At 53.1% G+C, this 22,029-nt stretch overlaps 1 protein-coding gene and 1 non-coding gene across 2 annotated transcripts in view; both read left to right on the forward strand.

Moving 5' to 3' along the window:
- Positions 1-22,029, forward strand: part of SMARCC1 (SWI/SNF related, matrix associated, actin dependent regulator of chromatin subfamily c member 1) — a 90,504-nt gene that overhangs the window by 56,615 nt on the left and 11,860 nt on the right. The window contains exons 22-25 of the mRNA XM_059664919.1: positions 4,109-4,164; positions 5,548-5,662; positions 6,217-6,371; positions 16,043-16,177. Coding sequence (XP_059520902.1) covers positions 4,109-4,164; positions 5,548-5,662; positions 6,217-6,371; positions 16,043-16,177 — 461 coding nt within the window. The remainder of the gene's footprint in view (positions 1-4,108; positions 4,165-5,547; positions 5,663-6,216; positions 6,372-16,042; positions 16,178-22,029) is intronic.
- LOC132215988 (U6 spliceosomal RNA) lies at positions 3,448-3,553 on the forward strand. Its single transcript, XR_009448674.1, has one exon. It is a non-coding gene; the product is annotated as a U6 spliceosomal RNA (small nuclear RNA).

The following is a 22,029-nucleotide window of genomic DNA, read 5'->3' on the forward strand; positions in this document are numbered from 1 at the left end:
TTTATGTTTTCTGATCTCAAGTATTGGTTTTATTTTTATTTTTTTGGTATGGACTAGATATACTGCTTATCTTAATTCTGGTTTAGAGAATTTGAGAGATTAAGTTCAGTGATGCTTTTGTACCAATAAGTGGCTTGTCCACTGAGCTCCATGGAGTGCACCTTGTGCCATAGAGCAAGCGTGTCAAACTCGCAGCCCACGGTGAGTATCTGCAGCCCAGCCGATGTAACAGTGTGTGAGAAAAGTTTCAGTAAAAACTTTGTAACTTAATTTTTACAATATCCTGTTATACATAATTAATAACGAACTACCATGTTCGCTAATGACCGATGACTGCAGCGTGTTGCAGTCACTTCCCTTACGCGCAGGCGCACCATTGCTCCCCACGAACACCAGCAGCGAATGTGTTAGCCGCCGATGGCCAGGCCAGTAGTCTCCCTCGGCCTCACTTGTTAGGTGTGCGCAACAGGAAATAGTTCGCTTTTGGAGAAAAAGGAAAATAGGTTTATTTGCGTTACGCTTATTCATTTGTTCAGTTATTCAGTGTCTGGCAAGTTAATGTTCAAGAAAAAATATTAATTTTTATTAAAATGTTCTATTATTTTATGTTAACGATTACTTGTTTATTTCAGCCCTTTGTATTCAGCATGTCTCCATTGAAATAAATATGTTTCTATGAAAATTGAAGCTTGTTTTTTGTGGCCACAGACACTTATACCTTGTTTATTTGGCCCTGGTAGCCTGTGAGTTTGACATGCTTGCCCTAGAGGAACGCCGCTGATAGTTCTGGTGTCCAAGAAGGTGAAGACCTAGCCCGTCTCTAGTCCCTCAGGAGATGCCGAGATCCTGGCAGTAACAATGCTAACTTAAAGCCCAAAGTGCCTGGTCATTCTCGCCTCCGATGCTGTTCATGGATCTAAATGCTCATTCTTCTCAGCAGGCGGGTTCCATCACATTCTGTAACTAAGGCACTTCTGAGACCCCTGTGTGCAGCACACTAGGTGTGAACCAAAGCAAACAGTGGGTCAGTACCGTTCTCCAGACGCACATCCTGTGGAATGGGCTGCTCTGGTCACGTCCCCTCTGAAGGGCTCTTTCAGTTCCGTTTCAAAAGGCACTAAAATACAGGGTCAGACTTCTGAGCAACTCGTAATGGACATTTCACCTCTGAAGACGCGCTGGTGCTGGGTAGGGTTTCAGGGCCTTGCCTGGGACTCTTTTATTAGATTGTAGGATGTGTGTTTTTAGGAAGAAATTGGCTTCCAGTATATCATACGATTTTCTGCCCTTTGGGGACTATTTGATCAAATCAGGCATTTTGGTTACTTTATATAGATCTTGTGCTGTTCCGCAATTATATAAAACACAAGTAAAAATTGGGGCTGTTTTTATGATGAGTTGCATGTACATGGAAAAATAATTTAGTATTTGAGGTTGGGGTATAATGCAGAGCATGGTATTCATTGTCCCAGGAGGACTGTACACAGGAGATGCTGTGAGAGTTAACACAAGGGGACATGTGATTTTAGATGAGGAAGACTACAGAGGAAGGAGGGTTTGAGCTGAATGTTGAAAAAGAGGTTTGGGATGTCACTGAGCCAGATCGGAGAAGCATTCGGTTCTGTAGAGCAGAGTGCACGAAGGCGCGGGGTCGGAAATGGGAGGTGGTTGGAGGGAGGGAGGTACCCCGGGCTGGCCGCGATGGCCAGTGCAGCTGGGCGAGAAGGAGCAGCCTGCAGAGGGAGGTGGGGGCCGTACAGTGTTTGCAGGGCTCCTGGGCCCGGGGTTGGGGGTTGGGGGGCGGGGCCTTTGCTGCAGGGCGGGGCCAGACGGGCAGAGGGAGGTGGGGGCCGTACAGTGTTTGCAGGGCTCCTGGGCCCGGGGTTGGGGGTTGGGGGGCGGGGCCTTTGCTGCAGGGCGGGGCCTGACGGGCAGAGGGAGCTCCCAGCGTGGCCTCGTTCCCTTCTTCCCTGCGAAGACGAAAACTTGTTTTATGCCCTAATTTGTGATCGGTGTTTATTAACGCTTTGTGTGAGCTGAAAGGAATGTGTATTGTGCGTCCTCTGATTGGTGGGTGCAGTTCTACACATGGGCATGCGCCCCATCGTGCTGTCCACAGGCCTGTATCTCGCGATTGAGAGGAGCATCTTCACCCCCTCCCCCCGCTATGATGTACATTCTCGTTTTCTCCCTGCGTTCTGTTGACATTCTTGTATTAGGTTCTTAAAAGTCTAAAAAATTAATGATTCCCTGGTGAATTAAACCTTTTCTTCATTATGTTGTTACTCTGTTTCTAACAATGCTCTATTCCACCCCCACCCCCCGAGAGGTAGGGAAGGTGTGAGAGAGAGAGAAACATCAATGATGAGAGAGAGTCATGGATCAGCTGCCTCCTGCACGCCCCACACTGGGGATCGAGCCTGCAACCTGGGCCTGTGCCGTGACCTGGCCCCTGGTTCAAAGGTCGAGGCTCAACCACTGAGCCATGCGCCCGGGCTTCATGACGCTCTGTTCTTACCTTGTGTTGGCGATACCATGGGAGGCAGCCATTCCCTGGACTCACTTTCCGTGCTTCTGTAGTTTCATCCTCTTGTCCTGTGCATGGTCATTTCTTGAGGTGTGCGTTCCAGTTTGGTAATTCTCCCTCCACCGCGTTTACACTGCTTGGATCTTCTGATTGTGTTTTAAACCGTGGGTTATCCCTCACATTCTCCTGTTGATTAGCGATCTTGGGGACTCTCTCTTATTTACTTACGTATCGCACCACGGCTGTTGGAGAGCCGGGCCTGATGCGCCGCCTGTTGGTGCCCGTGGATTCCGAACCTGTCGGTGAACGTGTCCGTGTGGGTGCGTTTCTTTCTTGGTGTTTGCACTCTGGGAGCTCGTCGCTTGGACGTCGCTTTGGCTAAAATTAAGATGGAGAAACTACCTGCAGAGGATCTGTGGCTGGGAGCCCAGGGCTGCCGCTGGCCTGAGGTCACACCGGCTCCCTGTGCTGCTCTGTGTGGAAGGCCCGCCCGGCGTCCTGCCCTGCCCTGCACCTGGCCGGGCCAGGGCGCGGCTTTCTGGCGCTGAGCTGTCACGTGACCAGCCCTCCTTCTGTCGTACTTCATCCCACCTCTGGCGTTGCAGGCTTGGGCTGGGGGGGAAGGTGGTGATCCGTAAAAGCTCTTCTGCTTCAGGTGAGACTCAGTGTCCCACATACTATGTGTCTGGGAGCTCCTAGCCAGCTTGAACTCTGGGGGCAAGGTCATCTGATCCCATTCATTCCCAAGGGTTAGAAAAAGGGGATTTTCCTATTGATTAACAGCGTTAGTCCCTATTAAACCTTGGTGTAAGTATCTACGTAGTCTCATTGAGGATAAATGCTGTGAGTCTTATTGTTTACTTGAGGGCAATATATTTAACCTGTGGGCAGTACTTGTTTTTGTATAAAGTCCTGGAATTGTGCTGGCCTCAGCAGCCCACGTACTGAAATTGGAACGATGCGGAGAGGATTAGTGAGGCCCCTGAGCAAGGCTGACAGGCAAGTTGGGAAGCCTTCGTACTTTCTCACTTTGCACGTGATGTAAAGTCTGACCGCTGTGCTGCACTCTGGAAGTTAAGACCATGTGGAATGGAACTCTGACCGGAAAGTTAAAACCTGGTCAGGTTCCGAGAGCACCTCTCGCAGCAGCTCCCCCAGCGCCTGTCTCCCAATGGCGTACGTGCTGTGCTCATGCCCATTCAATAAAAACCACATTTTGGGGCCTCTTTTACTTAAAAATTTTTGAACTTTTAATTTTTACAAAACAGAAAACTGGGCCCCTCGATGGGCAGCTCATTGCGTTTCACAAGCAAAACAGCCCCAAGATCAAGCCCCGGCCCTCCCCCCGGCTGCCTTGTCTCACCCTCCCTGGTTAACGGCTGCTCTGACTCTGACACCTGCCTTTGACCTTTAAGTTAACAGATCATGAAGTATGTGTTGCTGTATGTCAGGCTTTTTATGCCAACCTCGCGGCTGTAAGGTTCGCCCGTGGCACCGTGTGTGTGTCTCCGCCTCTCATAGCTGTGATGGCCTTTCCCTTTTCCTATGTGGTACTACTTGTTCTTACTCTTTCGTTTGTAGAAGGAGCTGAAGAGGAAAAAATGGAAACGGAAGCTGATGGTCAGCAGCCGGAAAAGGTGAATTCCGTTTGAGTTCTTCCCCAACAGAACAGCCACGGAGGAGCCTTTCAGAGCGTCACGGTTTGCGTTTATTCTGATCTCTTAGTCCCTCTCAGGAGACTATAAATAACTGTCAGCATTTGGACTTTGCTGGTTAAGGTATGGTTCTCACAAAGCATAATACAGGACATTTTTCATTTATTCGTGCAAAGATTTACCCACTCCCAACCTCTTGTTTTGTGCCAACCCCTTCAGGCACAGCTGGGACTATGAATATAAGAGTTGTCGTTCTTAAGAATATTGAATTGTGGGGTTTAAGTCCTATCCTTGTGCCAGAAGAGAATTATATAACATCTGGGATTTTCTGAGAGAGTGAACTGCCAGAAGAAAATATTTAGAAAAGACTTGGTGAGAAGGAGACATTTGAGGTAGATTTTAAAGAGCAGGTAGAGCTAGAAAGAATGGAATGGAGGCTAGGGAATCGAATTTCCACCTGGGAGGGGAGGCAGTCAAAGGGCCCAGAGTGTTCGTGACCCTATCCCCGTCTCTCATCTGAGGTCCTGAGTGCGGGGTGAGCTGGGCGCACCAGACTTTACAGCCTCTTCAAGGCCAGGGGCTCATGGTGAGCAGTCGGCCAATCACTGTTGGAATAAATAGATGCAGGAGGGATTTGGGGCCTTAATCACAGGCGGTGTTTTAACTGGTTTGCAGATAAGGAGAGGGTGGGAGTCAAGTTAGTTCCGGCTCTTACAGTACTGTGCTTTGTACTGTACATAACGAATTCACCTCATTCCTACAACAGCCTCGTCAAGTCAGTGACGGTCCTTCACTTTATAGACGATGTCACCTACTTGTCCAGGGTCACAGGGATTTCTGAATCAGCAAGTGCTGCCAGAGGCCAGCAGAGGAGTTGAAGCTGCTGGCCCCGGAGCTGCTCGCTGGTGCTCTGCTGTGGCTCTTTCTGCGAACCACCAGCAAGTGGCTGTGGAAAGGCTTTGTCAGCTCTCCTTTCCGGCAGCATTTCATCCTGCTTCCTGGCTGATTATGTGCATTTTCAATGCTCTTGGCCCTTTTGGACAACAGTTTGATTATTTATTGAATAAGTATTTCTCTGTTTAGCCAGTAAGTCATAGAAATGAATTCCCGTGACGTTCCTTAGGGCCTTGTGGCCGTGGCCTCACAGCAGACGAGACAGGGACTGTGTCCCTGGGGGTGTTGTCCTGTGAGCACACAGGTGTTGAGGCAGGAAACGTATTTCTGTGAAGTTATTAATTGGTTCCCAGGTTTTCCCTTCTGAACCTAGTCTGCTTGTCAGCAATAGCAGAACCTTTAGTTATTCCATGACAATATCACTGACATTGGCCTCCCCCTCACTCTCCTCTTCTGTTTTACCCTATTCAGGCAGAAAACAAAGGGGAAAATGAAACGGATGAAGGTGATAAAGCCCAAGATGGAGACAATGAAAAGAGCAGCGAGAAGGAACAGGATAATGAAGTTAGTGAGGATATCAAGTCAGGTAATTCGAGGAAACGCTTTAGACTTCATTCTGTCACCCTGCAAACGGGGAGAAATGTGTCGAGTCCATTTCCCATTTTGATTTGTTTCTTGATGTGGCCATAGATGTGCAGCGTGCATTTCGCTTTGGGGCAGCACCTGTGCTAATGCCAGTGGCCGCGTGTTCTCAGTCACGTACACAGACGAGCTGATGGGGCCACCGAGGCCACCACACAGGCCTCCATTCAGTGTCGGCAGTGGCTGGCGGAAGCGCTGCCCTTGGTCCTGATTTCCTGCCGAGAGCACCTCATTGACCGATGAACAGACATTTTGCCTGAATTTCCCTTTCTGTCCAAGGGAACGACACAGAGCTGAGAGAGATGAAGGGAAGACAGAGGGGCCTGTTTAGAAAATCCATCTCAGATAGAGGCGCACTTATGTGCTCGGAGCAGCCCCGCAGACGTCGTCCAGGGCACTGAGCTCCCTTTGTGACGTCAGGCCTGGGGGTCAGTGGCTGAGGTGGGAGGGAGGTGGCTGTTGAAAGGCCACACTGAAGCAGCTTCTGGTTCCTTCCAGAGGAAACGGAGCCTGAGGAGAACAGGGAGCCCACTGATGCTTGTAGAGAAAGAGAAAGCGAAATCGGGAAGAGGAAAGTAGAACGTGAGATTTCCGAAGGAAACGTAGCCACGGCCGCCGCAGCTGCTCTCGCCTCAGCTGCCACCAAAGCCAAGGTTTGCCGACAGCCTCCCCCGCTCACTTGCGCCTGAATGGCCCTGTTGTGTTCTGTTCCTTGGGAGCGTCTAGTGCAGCGGTTCTCAACCTGTGGGTCGCGACCCCTTTGGGGGTCGAACAACCCTTTCACAGGGGTCGCCTAAGACCATCGGAAAACACATATATAATTACATACTGTTTTTGTGATTAATCACTATGCTTTAATTATGTTCAATTTGTAACAATGACAATACATCCTGCATATCAAATATTTACATGACGATTCATAACAGCAGCAAAATTACAGTGATGAAGTAGCAACGAAAATCTTATGGTTGGGGGTCATCACATGAGGAGCTGTATGAAAGGGCCGCGGCGTCAGGAAGGTTGAGAACCGCCGGTCTAGTGTAAGGAGCCCGCCCCCGGGAGCAGGGCTGTTGCTTGCATGGTGTTCTAGGTGAGGGGCTGCGCAGGCGGGGCGTGCGGGTCGGCTGGTCCTGCGGCCACCGTGTCTTCCCACGGCCGAGCGGGCTGCAGGTTGAGGGCGGGATTTGCCGTCTCTCTAATTTGCCTGCAGAGCTTGACTGGACTGTGGTTCCAATGTCTACCAGATTGAAATATTGTGATTTTTAAGACAAAATCTGTTTCCTTGTATAAAGACTTCATCCTGCTCTTACAGACTGGAAGGAGGGGGGTGGGGGACCTAAAATAGCTCTTTTTCTCCTTGAATTTGCCAGCTTTTCTGGGGGTGGTTTTCTCCATTTATAACACAGTATTGGCTTCACAGCATCTTGAAGCGACGAGAATGTTATTCCCCTCACTTTGTGCTAATTTAGCATTTTAAGACATTCCCCGCACGCACATGTCATTTTAAGACACCTTCCCCTTCCAGTTCCCCCCCAGGGAGTCTCCGTGCGTGGCAGGTGACCGCGTGGAGAGCAGTCCTGGCAGGTGACAGGTCGGGCCGTCCTGAGCCTTCTTCCCTGGCAGAGACTCACGGCCTGCAGCCCCCAGGCCACCGGCTGCCGCGCCACTTCTCCGCGTGTCTCCGCCGAGTCCTCCTCTAGATGGACTTGGGCAGGAAGCGCAAGAGCCTGGGTCACCTCCCTGCCCCTTCCAGGCCAGAATCTCAAACTCTTCGGCCTGGGGTTTAGGAGTTTTCGTGCCCAGGACCCTTCCCAGTTCTCGAGCGTCGTTTCTCGCCTGTCGTCCTGACAGGTTCCTTGCAGTTCTAGACAGACCCACCCAGCCTCTCTCCTCCAGCTGGGCTCCCTGGCCACTCTCCCCCTCACGGAGGCGGCTCTCCTCTCTGTGCCGCCGGGCACGCTCGCTGCAGGTGGCGGAGAAGGAGCTGCAGTGGGGGATTCCCGTAAACCCGTTCAGGACACGTCATGGTGTTTCATGGCTGATGAAGCGCGATGGCCTCATGGCTCTGACTGTGCGGCTCTGGGCAGGGAGGTGTGTGCTGTGCACGACCGACCTCCTTCCACAGCGTGACTCCTCCCTCGCAGAGAGCGTGCCCGGCAGAGGCCCCGGCAGGGGAGGCCGCCCCAGAGCCTCCTCTTCCCAGGCACTCGCTTGCTTCCCGGAGCAGAACGGGGACTTGGGTTCTGTTCTCCAGCACCTGCTCCCCCGACCTGGGAAGCGATGAGGCTCCTGCGCTCAGGGCCTGGCAGCTAGCCGCCAGCAGCCTCTCGGGCGCCAGGGAACGAGGGGAAGGACGCCCTCGGATCGCTGTGATCAGTGGCCTCTAGCCACGCACCGTTACTCTCGTCTCCTCCTGTGTCTATAAACAGCTTTGTTATTGAGGATTTTCCTTGACAGAATTTAATTGCTTGTCACTGTCTGGCTTGGAGTGGCCATTAGAGGCTCTGGATCGAGCTCCAGAACACGCAGGGGGCCAGTGAGAGACTCGGGTCACACACCGCCTGCCGACAGGCTGGGGGCTGCGAGAAGGACCCCAGGCTGGTGCTCTGGGTCCCTCCCGTCTGGGTGTTTAGGTTTGGCTGGAAGGGGGTCAGAACTATTGCCGGGTTAAACTGGACCCTGCAGGAACCAGAACATGCTGTCTTTTTCCAGCAGCTGCAGGATCCGTTCTCCCAAGATGCAGAGACCCAGACATTTCCTTCAGACTGTTCTGCCCACCCTGCCCCGTCCCCGAAGCGACCACGTAGGCTTGTCTTCTCGGCAGCTGGGTGTTGGCTCTGGAACAGCAGGAAGAGGCTCTTGCTCCTCAGAAGCGCCTTGTGCTTGCTCCCTGGTGCCCAAGTTCTGTCTTGAGGTGGCAGACCTTCCCCGTACGTCAAGCTTGTCAAACCCGCGGCCCGCCAGCCGCATGCTTGCTGTCCACGGTAGTCACGGCTTTGCCGGGTGAGCACTGGTCGCAGTGGGTTTACACTGCATGCGTTTATCGCTGACGCCTTCTCGTACCTGGTGACACTGGAAGACCGAGGAGCTGTCACAGTTCGCAGGCAGGTATCCCTGCTGGCTCTCACCTTCCGTGACAAATAGAAGCCCCTGTGACACTAGGTGGAATCTGCTTTAGGTGACGCTGACCTGAGCTCTTCCCACCAAGTTACTTCTTTCTTTCTTCCTGTGCTGCCGTCTGCACCGGAACGTCCCTTTTTTCTTATCCTTGACTGTGGGCTGATTCTCCTTCATTCCACACCTCTGTGCCCACTCTGAGGCCTCACCACTCCCCCTAGGCCTTGTGAAGCCGATCTGTGAGGCCGGGGGGCGGGGGTGCTCTGCTTGCCACAGCTGCCGACCCCCAGAATCCACAGCCCGAGCCCCAGCCGCGTCCCTGCTGTGTGGCTGCTGCACAACCCTGGTGGCTTGAAACCATTCTTGTGCCTCATGGTTTCACAAGTGAGACTCGGGCAGGCTCTACTGGGAAGATCCTGCTCCGTGTGCCATGGGCGGGTCACTGATATCGCCCTCCTGGCGGGGCTGCTGTGAAGGCCCGATGATGCCACGCGTGTGCCCGGAGCCGAGACCCCTGGCTGGCTGCATGGCTGTCCACACAGGCCGGCTCCGCAGTCACCTGGCTGCTTCGTGTGCGGGGGTAGCAGATGGTTGGACTTCTCCGTGGCAGCTTAGAACCAAGAGAAAGCAGCCCCGCAACAGGAAGGAGAACTGCGGTGTCCTGTGGCTTGGACCCCCTCCCTGACGCTGCATCATGTTTCCCCACCCAAACGGCCAAAGGTTCTGTCCAAGTTCAAGGCGAGGACAGCAAAGGCCACCCTAGACAGAGGGCGACACCTCGCCCACCACAGCTGCCATCACCCCCTGCAAAGGCAGCACCTCCTTGTCTGGAGTGGGAGGCTCAGGCTGCGGTCAGGTCTCAGCTCAATCCAGGCCGGAGCAGCTCCAGAACCAGACCCAACCTCCTGGCCGGGGCCTGGTGATCGCAGCTAGCCCAGGGCCATCATCTGTGAAGCTCCCCTGCGCTGAAAATGCTCCCAGAGTCTCCGTCAACACCCAGCAGCTCGCTCTAAAGGCACCTGTCCTTTTTTTAAGCACCTCGGCACCAATTGTGGTTTAAGTTTCTCATCTTGAAGAGCCAAAAAAAATAACAGGGATAAGAAGGAAGCGGTCACACCCGACTGTTTTATAGACTCCGCCAGCCAGTCCTGGCTCCGTGTGCCACCTTCCTCACCGCCCGCTCTTCCTCCAGGCGCTCCTCAGAAGGCCCCCGGGCGAGGCATGCGGCTCTCTGAGCTTCGCTCGAGGCTGTGTAAGCTGGAGACAGTGTCTCTCGGCAGTTTATCAGAAGTAGCAGCAGCATGGAAATGCCAGGTGACAGCACACCATGGCGTCTGGAGTGAAACACGTGCTTGGTGACCTGGTGGCTCCCTCTGGCCCGTGATGTGTGCCCACAGTTAGGTGTCCCTCTCACTGTCCTCCAAGGTTTCCCCTGAGCAGACGTGAGTGGTGTTTGGAGACGTTAACGACTTTGGCCCAGTGCTTGGGGCCATGCAGTCGCTGGAGGCCCCGGGAGGATCGGCTTCTAGGCCTCCATTCCTGCCGGATTGACGTGCGTGTGGGTCACCAGGTCCATAATCAGCAGAACGTCTTCGCCCTGGAGCTGGGCGTGTGCTGCTCGAGGAGAGGAGTGATGGTGCCTTCTCCAGATGAGAATCTCTTGCCAGTAAAACTGAAGAGTCGGGAAGTTTCGTGAACAAGGGGCTCTTCCTCCAGCTGTGGCAGCACAGGAGGCAGGCGTGGCATGTCCCCACGTTCATCACAGCAGATTCCAGGGGACAGCACAGGAGCTGGCCGCCTCCCGGATGAGCGGAACCACCGTCAGGTGTGACACGTGTACAAAGACGGTCAGAATCGTTTCTAGGAACTGAAGTATGAAAAAGCCAAATGTAATGTGCAACATGCGCTTTCCCTCCTGTTGCCACTCAAACCCCAGATGTTATTACCGACACCGATGACTACTCCCTGTGCTTGGGCTGGGGTGGTTCTGGTGCCTGTTTAGCATCTCCAGTTCGGCCTGGAGACGTGCTGAAGCGGCCATAGGTGGAGGCGGGGCTTCCAAAGGCTCCAGGCGGCACGGGGTCACGGCTTAGGGTCCGCACCGCTGTGTCCGGCCGGCACTGTGCTCAGTCCTCAGTCCTCACATCTGTCCTGTGGGTACCGTTGTTTCCAGGTCACAGATGGACGTCAGAGGCAGGGGACAGCGAAGCCGTGGTTCTACCGGCAGTAAGCAGCCCGGCTTCCCCTCTGCCCTTCCTACTAACTGTGCTGCGCAGCCTGCAGGACAGACGTGGAAATCACAGGGTGTCAGTGTCAGAGCTCCGTGTAGGACAGCGGTTCTCCACCTTCTGGCCCTTTAAATACAGGTCCTCATGTGACCCAACTGTAACATTATTTTCGTGGCTACTTCATCACTGTCACGTTGCTACTGTGATGAATCGTCACGTAAATATCTGATGTGCAGGATGGTCTTAGGCGACCCCTGTGAAAGGGTCGTTTGACCGCCAAAGGGGTCGCGACCCACAGGTTGAGAACCTCTGGTGTAGGAGCACATAGAACTCTTACAGAGCATTTAAAACCCTAATCGAGGACTAATGTAAGTTCTCGCCGACCTGGCTGCGTGTGGCAGCAGAGTACCACGTGCCTGTACAGCCACTGGTTCAGTGTCTCCCTCCACACACTCAGGTCCCCGTGGAGCCTGACCCTGTGTCGTCTTGGCAGGCTTCCCCTCCCCCGCTTTTTGAAAATAACGATAGACTCAGAGACATTGCAAAAACATTATTATAGTCATCCTGTGTACTACTTACCGATTTCCCTCCAGTGTAAAATTTTGTTTTTAATTAATCCAATATTTTAATTCTTTTTTCTCCTTTGCGATCTTGGTAATTACATATACTTTTGTTATTTTAGTGTGTGTTTTCTAATGATTGCATGATGCATTCTTGAATTTTGCAATGTAATCTAAGTTCTTTTGCTACTTTAATGGTAGAACATAATTCTGTTGACTGCTGCTCAGTTCCTTTCTCCATTTCAGTGTTTTCTTTAATGGAGTAGGTTTCCCTCCTGTTTAAAGAACTCCTTTTAGAACGTTTTGCTGTGCAGCCTTGACTTTTGTTTCACCTTCACGTTTGAAGTGTATGGGCAGTGGGTAGAGAGGCGAAGGCGGTTCGTTTTCCCAACATTTAACCAAATGCCGCTTCCTGTTGGAACTGCCCTGAGCCGGCCGTGGCCTTCGTGCCGCACCCTGAGCTCACTGAGGGTCATGTGCTCTTCCCAGTCCGTACTTTTAAGATTCTTTTTTGTTTTTATTTCTCTGACTGGGTTGTACTTTAAGATGATTTTTATTGTATTTTCTCTCCTTGGGAATTGTTAAGCTTCTCGAATATCTCAGTTGACTCGTTGCATCTCTTGTGGGAAATTCTCACCCCAGTATCTCTCTTTGTTTTTAATTGATTAGGATGAGATTAGTTAATAAAATTACGTAGGTTTCTCTTATACCCAGGATCTCTTTGTTGATTCTCTCTCGTTTTCTAGCCTTTCTTGTGATTCCATTTACCTAAACGTTACACCTTTTGCCGGGTGTCCATGTCTCCTACCTTTAGTTCTGGTTTCCTTTTGATTCTTTTCACTCTGCTGCAGCTGGAATAGCTTTGTCAGCCTGTCTTTCACTTCACTCGTCAAGTCTCCTGCTTTTAAACTTAATCATTGAGTTATTTTTCCATTTAGTGTATTTTCTAGCCAATTATTCATTCTTACACACACACACACACATTCTAAATCTGTCGAAATTCTGTTTTACCCATATTTTCTACATTTTCTTAAACATAATGATCTTGAACTCGTTGAGGATTCTCACGTTGTCTCGTGTTCTTACATTTCCAAAGTTGTCCCTTGCTGTGGGTCTTTTATTTTTATCATTTTCTGATACTAACTTTTTAAATTGTATTTTTCTTTTTTCTTTTTTTTTTTTAATTAAATCTTTATTGTTCAGATTATTACATTTGTTCCCTTTTTTTTCCCCCCATAACTCCCCTCCTCCCAGTTCCCGCCCCACCCTCCGCCCTCACTCCCCACCCACTGTCCTCATCCATAGGTGCACGATTTTTGTCCAGTCTCTTCCCACATCTCCCACACCCCTTTCCCCCCCAAGAATAGTCAGTCCATTCCCTTTCTATGTCCCTGATTCTATTATAATCAACAGTTCATTCTTTTCATCAGATTATTTATTCACTTGATTCTTAGATTCACTTGTTGATAGATGCATATTTGTTGTTCATAATTTGTATCTTTACCTTTTTCTTCCTCTTCCTCTTCCTCTTCTTAAAGGATACCTTTCAGCATTTCATATAATCCTGGTTTGGTGGTGATGAACTCCTTTAGCTTTTCCTTATCTGTGAAGTTCTTTATCTGACCTTCAATTCTGAATGATAGCTTTGCTGGATAAAGTAATCTTGGTTGTAGGTTCTTGGTATTCATCACTTTGAATATTTCTTGCCACTCCCTTCTGGCCTGCAAAGTTTCTGTTGAGAAATCAGCTGACAGTCGTATGGGTATTCCCTTGTAGGTAACTGAGTTTCTTTCTCTTGCTGTTTTTAAGATTCTCTCTTTATCTTTTGCTCTTGGCATTTTAATTATGATGTGTCTTGGTGTGGTCCTCTTTGGATTCCTTTTGTTTGGGGTTCTCTGTGCTTCCTGGACCTGTAAGTCTATTTCTTTCACCAGGTGGGGGAAGTTTTCTGTCATTATTTCTTCAAATAGGTTTTCAATATCTTGCTCTCTCTCATCTTCTGGCACCCCTATAATTCTGATGTTGGTACGCTTGAAGCTGTCCCAGAGGCTCCTTACACTATCCTCGCATTTTTGGATTCTTTTTTCATTTTGCTTTTCCGGTTGGATGTTTTTTGCTTCCTCGCATTTCAAATCATTGACTTGATTCTTGCGCTCCTCTGGTCTGCTGTCGGGCATCTGTATAATATTCGTTATTTCAGTCCGTGTGTGCTTAATTTCTAGTTGGTTCCCCAATATAAGATCGAGGGTCTTGTTAGTTTTCGTGTAGATCTCATTAAGTTTATCGGCAGCTTCTAAACAGTTCTTGAGAGACCTTAAAAGTGTGGTTCTGAACTCTATTTCTTCCATTGACAATTTTGTCCTGTTTCTTTGTCTCTGCATTTTGTTATGCTTCCTTGGTGCACCCCCTAGTGGTCTTTGTTCGCAGTCTTATAGTTAAACCTTGATTGTTGTAGCTAATACCAGGGAGGGTTTGACCTCCAGGCCAAGTGGCTATGAGAATCACCTGTGTCAGCAGTGAGAGAACTTCTGTCCTCTAGGGAGGTGCTAATCTAGCCTTTGCCTGAGGCTATCCGGCAAATGCCTCTGTGCAGGGCTTGGGCAGGGCGGGTCACACAGGATCAACAGGGTGGGCCGGAGAGAGCAGTTATGGCGGCTCTCAGTCCTGTCCCCAGGGGCTCTGCCTCTCTGAGTCCCAGCACCCACTGCAAAGCTCGGAGAGAAAGCTGCACTCGCTCTGACCGAAGCCAGACAGTCCCGCTTCTCCCGTTTGAGTCTGGGTCCCTAAAGACTCGCCCGGATCTGGAGCTCAGAGTCTGCGACTCCCTCCCAATTGAAAACGCCAACCGCGCCCTCCGCCACCAGCCCGCTCCGCGCACTCCGCACCTCAGAATTTGACTTCAGCACTGCGCCTCCTCTGAGTGTCCGTATGCGTTTCTCTTTCCTCCTACTTGTAGGACTTCCACTCAGCCAGCGTTCCTGTGGTTCTGGGTGATGTCCGTTCCGTGTTTTAGTTTCACTTTTGAAGTAGTTGTTCAAAGCAGCAAACTCCGGCGTTAACCTATGCCGCCATCTTGGTTCTCCCCCCTCTAAATTGTATTTTTCAATGACAGTTGACATCCGATGTGATGTGCCTGCACTTCAGGGGTACAGCGTGGTGGTTAGAGTCACGTCCTTCACATAGGGCCTCGATAGCTCAGGCTGTGGTCTCTTCTTCATGTTTCTTTTCTTGTTACTTGATGGTCCTTTCTGTTTTGAAATTTCGTGCTCCTTATTTCCTACTGGTTGGGGAGGTTCCCACATTCCTGCATAATTCTCAAGAAAATGGAACATTTCCTGCCAAAGCCAGCAGAAGTCTAGGAGCCGCAGGCTCACGGAAACAGATCTAGAAACTGGTCCATGGGTCTCCTCCGAAGGAGGCAGCACAGTGAGAGGGAGACGCCGCTATTGGGCGCCTGGTGAGCTTTCCGGTTTGCGTCACGTGCGTGCATTTCTCACTCAGAATCACACGTGGCAGCACGTCCCTCATGGCAGCTCGGAGTCTGGTCATCTTCCCGTGAGCTGGTGGTGGTATCGGTGTGACGCAAGGGTGTTGAGGGAGGCAAACATTGATAGCTGTAGATGTGTTCCTAAAGCCTGCCTTTTTCAGCAGTGAAAAGGGAAAATGACTCTTGTAAATATTGTCCGTCACTTTTGCTCCAAAAGCCTATATGTATGTAGCCCTCCTGCCTGTAGCTCCGTCTAGATCCTGCAAGAAACACAGCTCGGTAGACCACCCTCCATCGCTTCCCAAAACCTGGTGGAGCAGCAAGAGGAGCCGGATGTGTGGCAGATTTAATGCAAGGGAATGCCGAGTGGTGCTTCCTGCCCGTGCAGCTCACGGGGAGGAGGCTGGTGAGGGGGGGACAGGCTGTAGGGTGAGGGTGGGAGGGGCGGGGTGATAAATGGACGTGCCGCCCAGGCCACCGTGTCCTCCTCTTTGCCCATCAGGGCCCTGGTTCAGCCTCTGCTCCTTGATGGGCACGGGTGTCCTTCCCTGTGTAAGGGCTGGTTTAACTTGAAGTAAATGTTCGGTAGAAACATGCAAAGGGGCGTGAAGGGCCCGATTTAAATGACACGATCCCCACGTTGCAGGAATAGCTGCTTCAGCCCATGTTCCTCGCTAGGCCAGCGGTTCTCCACCTTCTGGCCCTTTAAGTACAGCTCCCCATGCTGTGACCCAACCATAACATTATTTTCGTGGCTACTTCATCAAGGTCATGTTGCTACTGTTGTGAATCGTCATGTAAATATCTGATGTGCAGGATGGTCTTAGGCGGCCCCTGTGAAAGGGTCGTTCGACCTCCAAAGGGGTCGCGGCCCACAGGTTGAGAACTGCTGCCTGAGCAGCTGTGTAATCATGTGACTGCTCTGTGCTTAGCACCTGGCTGCGGTGGAGGAGAGGAAGATCAAGTCCCTGGTGGCGCTCCTGGTCGAGACGCAGATGAAGAAGCTGGAGATCAAGCTGCGGCACTTCGAGGAGCTGGAGACGATCATGGACCGAGAGAAGGAGGCCGTGAGTGCCTTTCGGGGGCTGCGGGCCGCTGAACCCCGGCCTGTCCTCAGCGCAGGTGCCCCTCGGCCTCGGCTGCCGGCCTGGAGCTTGCTCTGCCCTCCCGGGCGGCCTGGGCAGCGGGGAGGGAGCTCCCACATCCTGAACTGCTTTCTACACCCCAGGCCCCCAGACTGACTTGCCTGCTTGTTACCTGGTTCAAGGCTTCTCTTGAGTCCCTGTCCCCTTGACCTGTTCGCTTCCAACCCTTTTACCAAACCCTGCTCAGACCCGCCCCCGCTCAGTCCCCTCCCTCCTCTGGGGGAGGCGGGTCAGTCGTCCATGCTGACCCTACACAGCAGCCTCTGACCTGACACTGCTCCTATTTGGACGTGGCCCAAACAGGACCAGGAGAAGGACGAAAAGGGCCGAGGACGGGGAAGGGAGCGTGCGCATCATGGAAAACGGGCAGGGGAGCACTTGGCGTCGCCGGGAGGTTGTGGGGATACAGGGATTCAGGTCGTTGGCGGACATTCCTTTAATGAGTTGACAAGAGGACGGGGTGACTCTGAGGAATGGGCTAAGGGGGGGGTTAGTTGGGATGATGCTTTTTTGTTATTTTGACTTTTTTGTCTGTATATGAGACATAGGTGTCTCAGAGTGGTAGAATTTTTTATATATATGTATACATTCGTATATATATATATACACACACACACACACACACACACACACACACACACATTATTGGTTTTTTACAGAGAGGAAGGGAGAGGGATAGAGAGTTAGAAACATCGATGAGAGAGAAACATCGATCAGCTGCCTCCTGCACACTCCCCACTGGGGATGTGCCTGCAACCAGGGTACATGCCCTTGACCGGAATCGAACCTGGGACCCTTCAGTCCGCAGGCTGACGCTCTATCCACTGAGCCAAACGGGTTAGAGCTGAATGGTAGAATCTGAAGATGAGAAGGGTTTTAATGTTAAGGATCTGCTTATATTTGTTAACCTGTCCCTTAGTGCTGGCTCATTGTTATGTCTGTCCCACCACCAGCTCTGCTCGTAGGCAGGCATTCCGGCCCTGTGAGCACCGGGAGGCCGCTCTGGAGCTCCCCTGCCCACACCCTGCACGTCCCACCCCCAGTTCCCTGGCCTTGGAAGCGTCCCCCACATCACTGGCCCTCTCCTCCTAGGCTGCTGACCACCCCATCTGACCCCCACCCCCTGGGTGCCAGCCATGCCCCCTCACGTGCCGGCTCCCTCAGCCCTGCACCCATGAATGTCAGGCCCTCCCCACCTGCTGCCATGGAACCTAACAGCACTCACTGCATTGTACCAAGGGGACACTTTGCGGGCAGAATTCACCAGTTCTGGAGGCACAGAACTGGCCCATCACAGCCCCCTGTGTAACTGTCGGCTGAATGAAGGAATGCCAGCATCCCAGTCAGTCGAGCTGGGACGCTGGGGAAGCCCTGTTGGGGCCTAGTTTAGTTCCTGACAGATGACAGCACAGTGAGCTCGGCTCCTTGGACAGAAAGGACCCCTGGCGATGGGGAGAGGCATTGGAGGAAGCCTGGGCGAGTGCGGGCTGTGCTGGGGCCGGGCCCTGCCGGCCAGCTTGAGGCCCGTGAGCGGACCTGTGAGCCGATCTAGGTATCGCTCTCGGGGCCTCTGCAGGCTGTTGGCTGGGGGAATTGTGCACCTTCAGACACCGACATGGAGGACACAGCTGGGGGCACCCAACCTGTCTGTCAGGCCTGGAGGCTGGGTGAGACCCGGACACAGGCCACGTGCTCTGCGGGAGCAGGGCTGGGAGTCAGGGGAGGAGGCCGTGGTGTGAGCCGGTCAGGGCGGCTTCCTGTGGAGGAGGGGCTGAGCTGCGGGAGAAAGGCCCCATTCCCGCACCGTGGCGGGAATGGCGTGATGGCTGGGGGGTGAGCCAGCTGCCCAGAGCTGCTGTGGCCTGGGTGCTGGGCTCAGTTCCTTGGCTCTTGCGGCCAGTGCTGAGTGAGCACCCGCCTGTCGCGGCCTGCGGTGCTGGGGACCCGGCAGAGTCAGCCCAACGCCGCTCTGCCTGGTGCAGCGCAGATAGTGAGGTAGGGGTGTGTGCACATGCACGCTGCGTGTCTGCACACGGCTGTTTGTCACAGGCTGCGGAGGGGTAGTGGGAGAGGGTGGGGAGGGATTTGAGTTTTGTTTTTTTTTAATATATTTTATTGATTTTTTACAGAGAGGAAGGGAGAGGGATAGAGAGTTAGAAACATCGATGAGAGAGAAACATTGATCAGCCGCCTCCTGCACACTCCCTACTGGGGATGTGCCCGCAACCAAAGTACATGCCCCTGACCAGAATTGAACCCGGGACCCCTCAGTCTGCAGGCCGATGCTCCATCCACTGAGCCAAACCGGTTAAGGCGGATTTGAGTTTTAAGTGTTGGCATCTGAGTGGCCTATTGAGACCTGCCGGGTGGGCAGTGCTTCTCAGCACAGGAAGCGGCAGAGGCCGAGGCCGGAGGCGACGGCACGTTTGGGAGCTGGGAGTGCGTGGGGGCTGGAGCAGGAACGAGCAGGAGCTGAGAAGGGAGAGCCGGGGGTGCTGACCCAGGCGCGGAGCTTCCTGCGGGCCATCCAGGGCCTTCCCACCGCCTCGACTCGGTCTGTGCAGCCAGGAGAACGGCTCATGCCGAGGCCCAGCGCCATGTCCTCGCTGGGCAGCAGGGACACCCGCCTGCTGTGCCGTGGAGACGGGTTGGCCACCGGAGGGAGGAGCGCTCTGGCAGCCCGTGTGGCGGCGGCTGCAGGACGGTGGCCGAGTGATGAAACGGTCAAGCTCTGGGCAGAGTTTAAAGGTGTTGCTAGTAGCTGTTGGCACACCTGCAGGATGTGGGGTTAGGAGAGTTGGGTGCACTTTATGACAAATTCAAGAAGAAAGAACAAAGTCCACACGTGAGTGCATCCTGCGCAGGAGACGCGGGCCTGGCCGGCCTGTGGTGTTGGCAGTAGCTCAGCCCTGTGCTGCCTGCCGTGCACCCTCACGCCGAGGGGTGCCCCGGAGACAGGAGTGGACGGCAGCAGGTTCAGTTCTGAATGAAAACGCCCGCGAGGGACGTGACGGGCGCCTCCCCGTCTGCCTGCAGCGCCCGGAGCGGAGGCCGCTGTGCTGGCTCCTCGGTGGAGGGAGGAACGGTGTCTGTCTGGACTTGGTCACTGCAGTGGAGGGCTGGTCACTGGCCCCAGACCTTTCAGCACAGGGGTGACTGTTTACTTCAGTTCTGAGCCGTGTCGTGGGGGCTTCACGTCTCCGCCGATATTCCAGTTCTTGACAGTGTGGGTGGATTTTGTGGGTGCCCCCCCACACACCTTCTCTTACCCCTCCCCTCCCCCGACCCCCCTTCTATGCAGATGGGGCTGGAAGAGGGGCTCTGTGCGAACTTCAGCTGCGCTCGCAGCTGTGTCGGGGTTTGGTCCCGTGCAGAAAGGTGCTCTGTACCGGGCTCCGCTTGACCCCGTGGGGAGGGTTTGGGTGTGTTGCCGGATGTGCCTTGGAGCCAGCACAGGCAGCTGTGTGCAGCCGGGCCCGAGAGCCAGAGTGTAGCCACGCAGAGGTTTGGGGGAGCAATTCGCACTGTCCGTTCAGCTTCTGGGACTTCAGCCTCCGCCCACGAAGGGGGAAGGGAGCGAGGAGACTGCGATGTGTGAGGCGTGTCACTTGGCAGCTGTCAGCATGTTGGTTTTTGGTCACCAAAATAGTGTGTGTGCGAAAAATTTTTCAAATAGGAAAGAAATGGGTAAATCACCGGCTCTCCTGCCCGCGTTCTGTTCCTGGGAATACTCGCTCGGACTGGTGTCCTCCCGAACACGTACGTGTGGCTAGAGCAGGATCAGACCTGGACACGAAGCTGCTGTTTTTAATGGGATTGAGATTGTGTTTAAATGCTGTTGCAGCTTGTTTGGTTTGGGTTTTTCCCCCGTGTATCTTAGGAATAACTGTCCTTCAAAAACAATACTGTAATGCCCGACTTCATGCACACATCATTTTTTAGGACAGATTTCAGATGTAGAATCGCTAGGTTGTTGGTTAAGGGAATTTTAAACTTGCTCAGTGTCGGCCTGCAGACTGAAGGGTCCTGGGTTCCATACTGCTCAGGGCACAGGCCCGGGTTGTGGGCTTGATCCCCAGAAGGGGGCGTGCAGGAGGCAGCCAATCAGTGATTCTCTCATCATTGATGTTTCTCTCTCTCACTCTCCCCGTCCCTTCCTCTCTGAAATCAATAAAAACATATTAAAATTTTAAAAGAATAAAACTTGCTCGGTACAGTAACGGTTCTAAAAAATACCAGTTCACGTGCTCTCCGATTGCCACAGACGTGAGTGCAGGCTTCAGCTCATTCAGCAGGACGGGGTGTCCACGCCAGGGATGTGTTCCTGCAGGAGCCCCAGGCAGAGCTGTGCCCTGGGGCTGCTCTCTGGGCGCCCTTTGTCCCAGTGGAGCTTCAGCTTGAACTGGGTTCTCCCCCAGGGTGTGTGTTCAATCACTCGTCCTTTTTAATTCTTCTAATTACTTTCTCTTAGTTACCTTCTCTGCTTTGAAATGACAAAAGAAACTCATGAAGAAATAGTGTAATTAAGGTTAGTTCCTTTGTAGGCAAGGAATTGGGGCACTATTTCCCCCGGGTGAATATCTTGATATTAAGGTCAGCTCCCAAAGAAAGGCTGGTTCAGTTAAAAACAAACAAATTTTAAAAAGACAAACCGCTAAGATAGGTGATGCAGAGGCTAAAATTCCCTTCAGAGACCCCGGCTCTCCCTCCAGTGACTGCAGCATCGTCGTGCAGCTGGTCTCGCCCTGAGGTCCAGCTCTTACCTGACGCAGGGCCTGAGCCCAGCTGTGCAGACGAGGGCTCAGCAGGAGCACAGGTGGGAGGGCTTTTCCTGGCAGCCTCTTCACGTGCTGCCTCAGCAGAGCCCTGCGTTTGCTAGAAGGAGCGGCTAGAAGAGAGCAGAGCCCAGGTCTGCGGTGCGAATCTTTAAATCCCGTTTTTATCCGTCGGCCTCTTACGGACGCCATCTCACCGAGGAGTCTTTCTGCTGGAGCTCGGCCTCCTCCTCAGGATGCTCTGCTGTTCACAGCTTGCCACTCCCTCCCCCTGCACACGGAGCAGGTCCGGGCCCTGGGGTCGCCCTCCCTAGAAAAGGCAGAGTCCGCCGGCCTGTTAGGACCATTAGCACCCCCCTCCTCCCTCCCGGGAACCTCACACTCAGGAAATCGTGTCTCAGAGGCTCTTCCCACTCCCTGAAAGCCCGTTCACCAGCACCCAGGACAGAAGCCGACCGTCTCTCCACCTCCGCGTCCCCTGGCTGTGCGACCGCACACTGCCCACGGCCTGTCTTCCCGCCCCCACCCATCCGTGCGCCTCCCCGGCTGCCACTCCTGATGCCCCGCGATGCTCCTCACTCAGGGTCACGGGCACTTCCTGCCAAACCAGACTCGTGGGCCGGTTCTCACGCATCTTCCCTCGCGTTCTGCCCGTGGTTGGAGCTCGCGCTGTGGGCCGGCTCTCGGCTGCGGTGCTGTCTTTCCCGGGCTGATGCCGGCCGACAGGCACATAGTGGGAGCCATGGGATCGACATGAAGAGTTAACTTCTTGGAACAAAGTCTTTAAAGTCCAGTGTGTCCGCCGCACGCTAGCACCTCTCACCCCCTGAGCCGCGCCCCAGGGGCGCAGGAGCGGCTGCCCTGTGCTGGACCGCGGGCCGGGAAGGCCTCCCGGGACTCGGATTCGCTCCGAACGGGTCAGGGGGACGTTACTGAAAGAACCGGGCCTGTTCACCCTCCTCGTGCTCCTCGTGCTCCTCAGTCCCGGCTGTCGGGATT

Source organism: Myotis daubentonii, chromosome 14 (genome assembly GCF_963259705.1).
Source record: "Myotis daubentonii chromosome 14, mMyoDau2.1, whole genome shotgun sequence".
In the NCBI taxonomy this organism is placed as follows: domain Eukaryota; kingdom Metazoa; phylum Chordata; class Mammalia; order Chiroptera; family Vespertilionidae; genus Myotis; species Myotis daubentonii.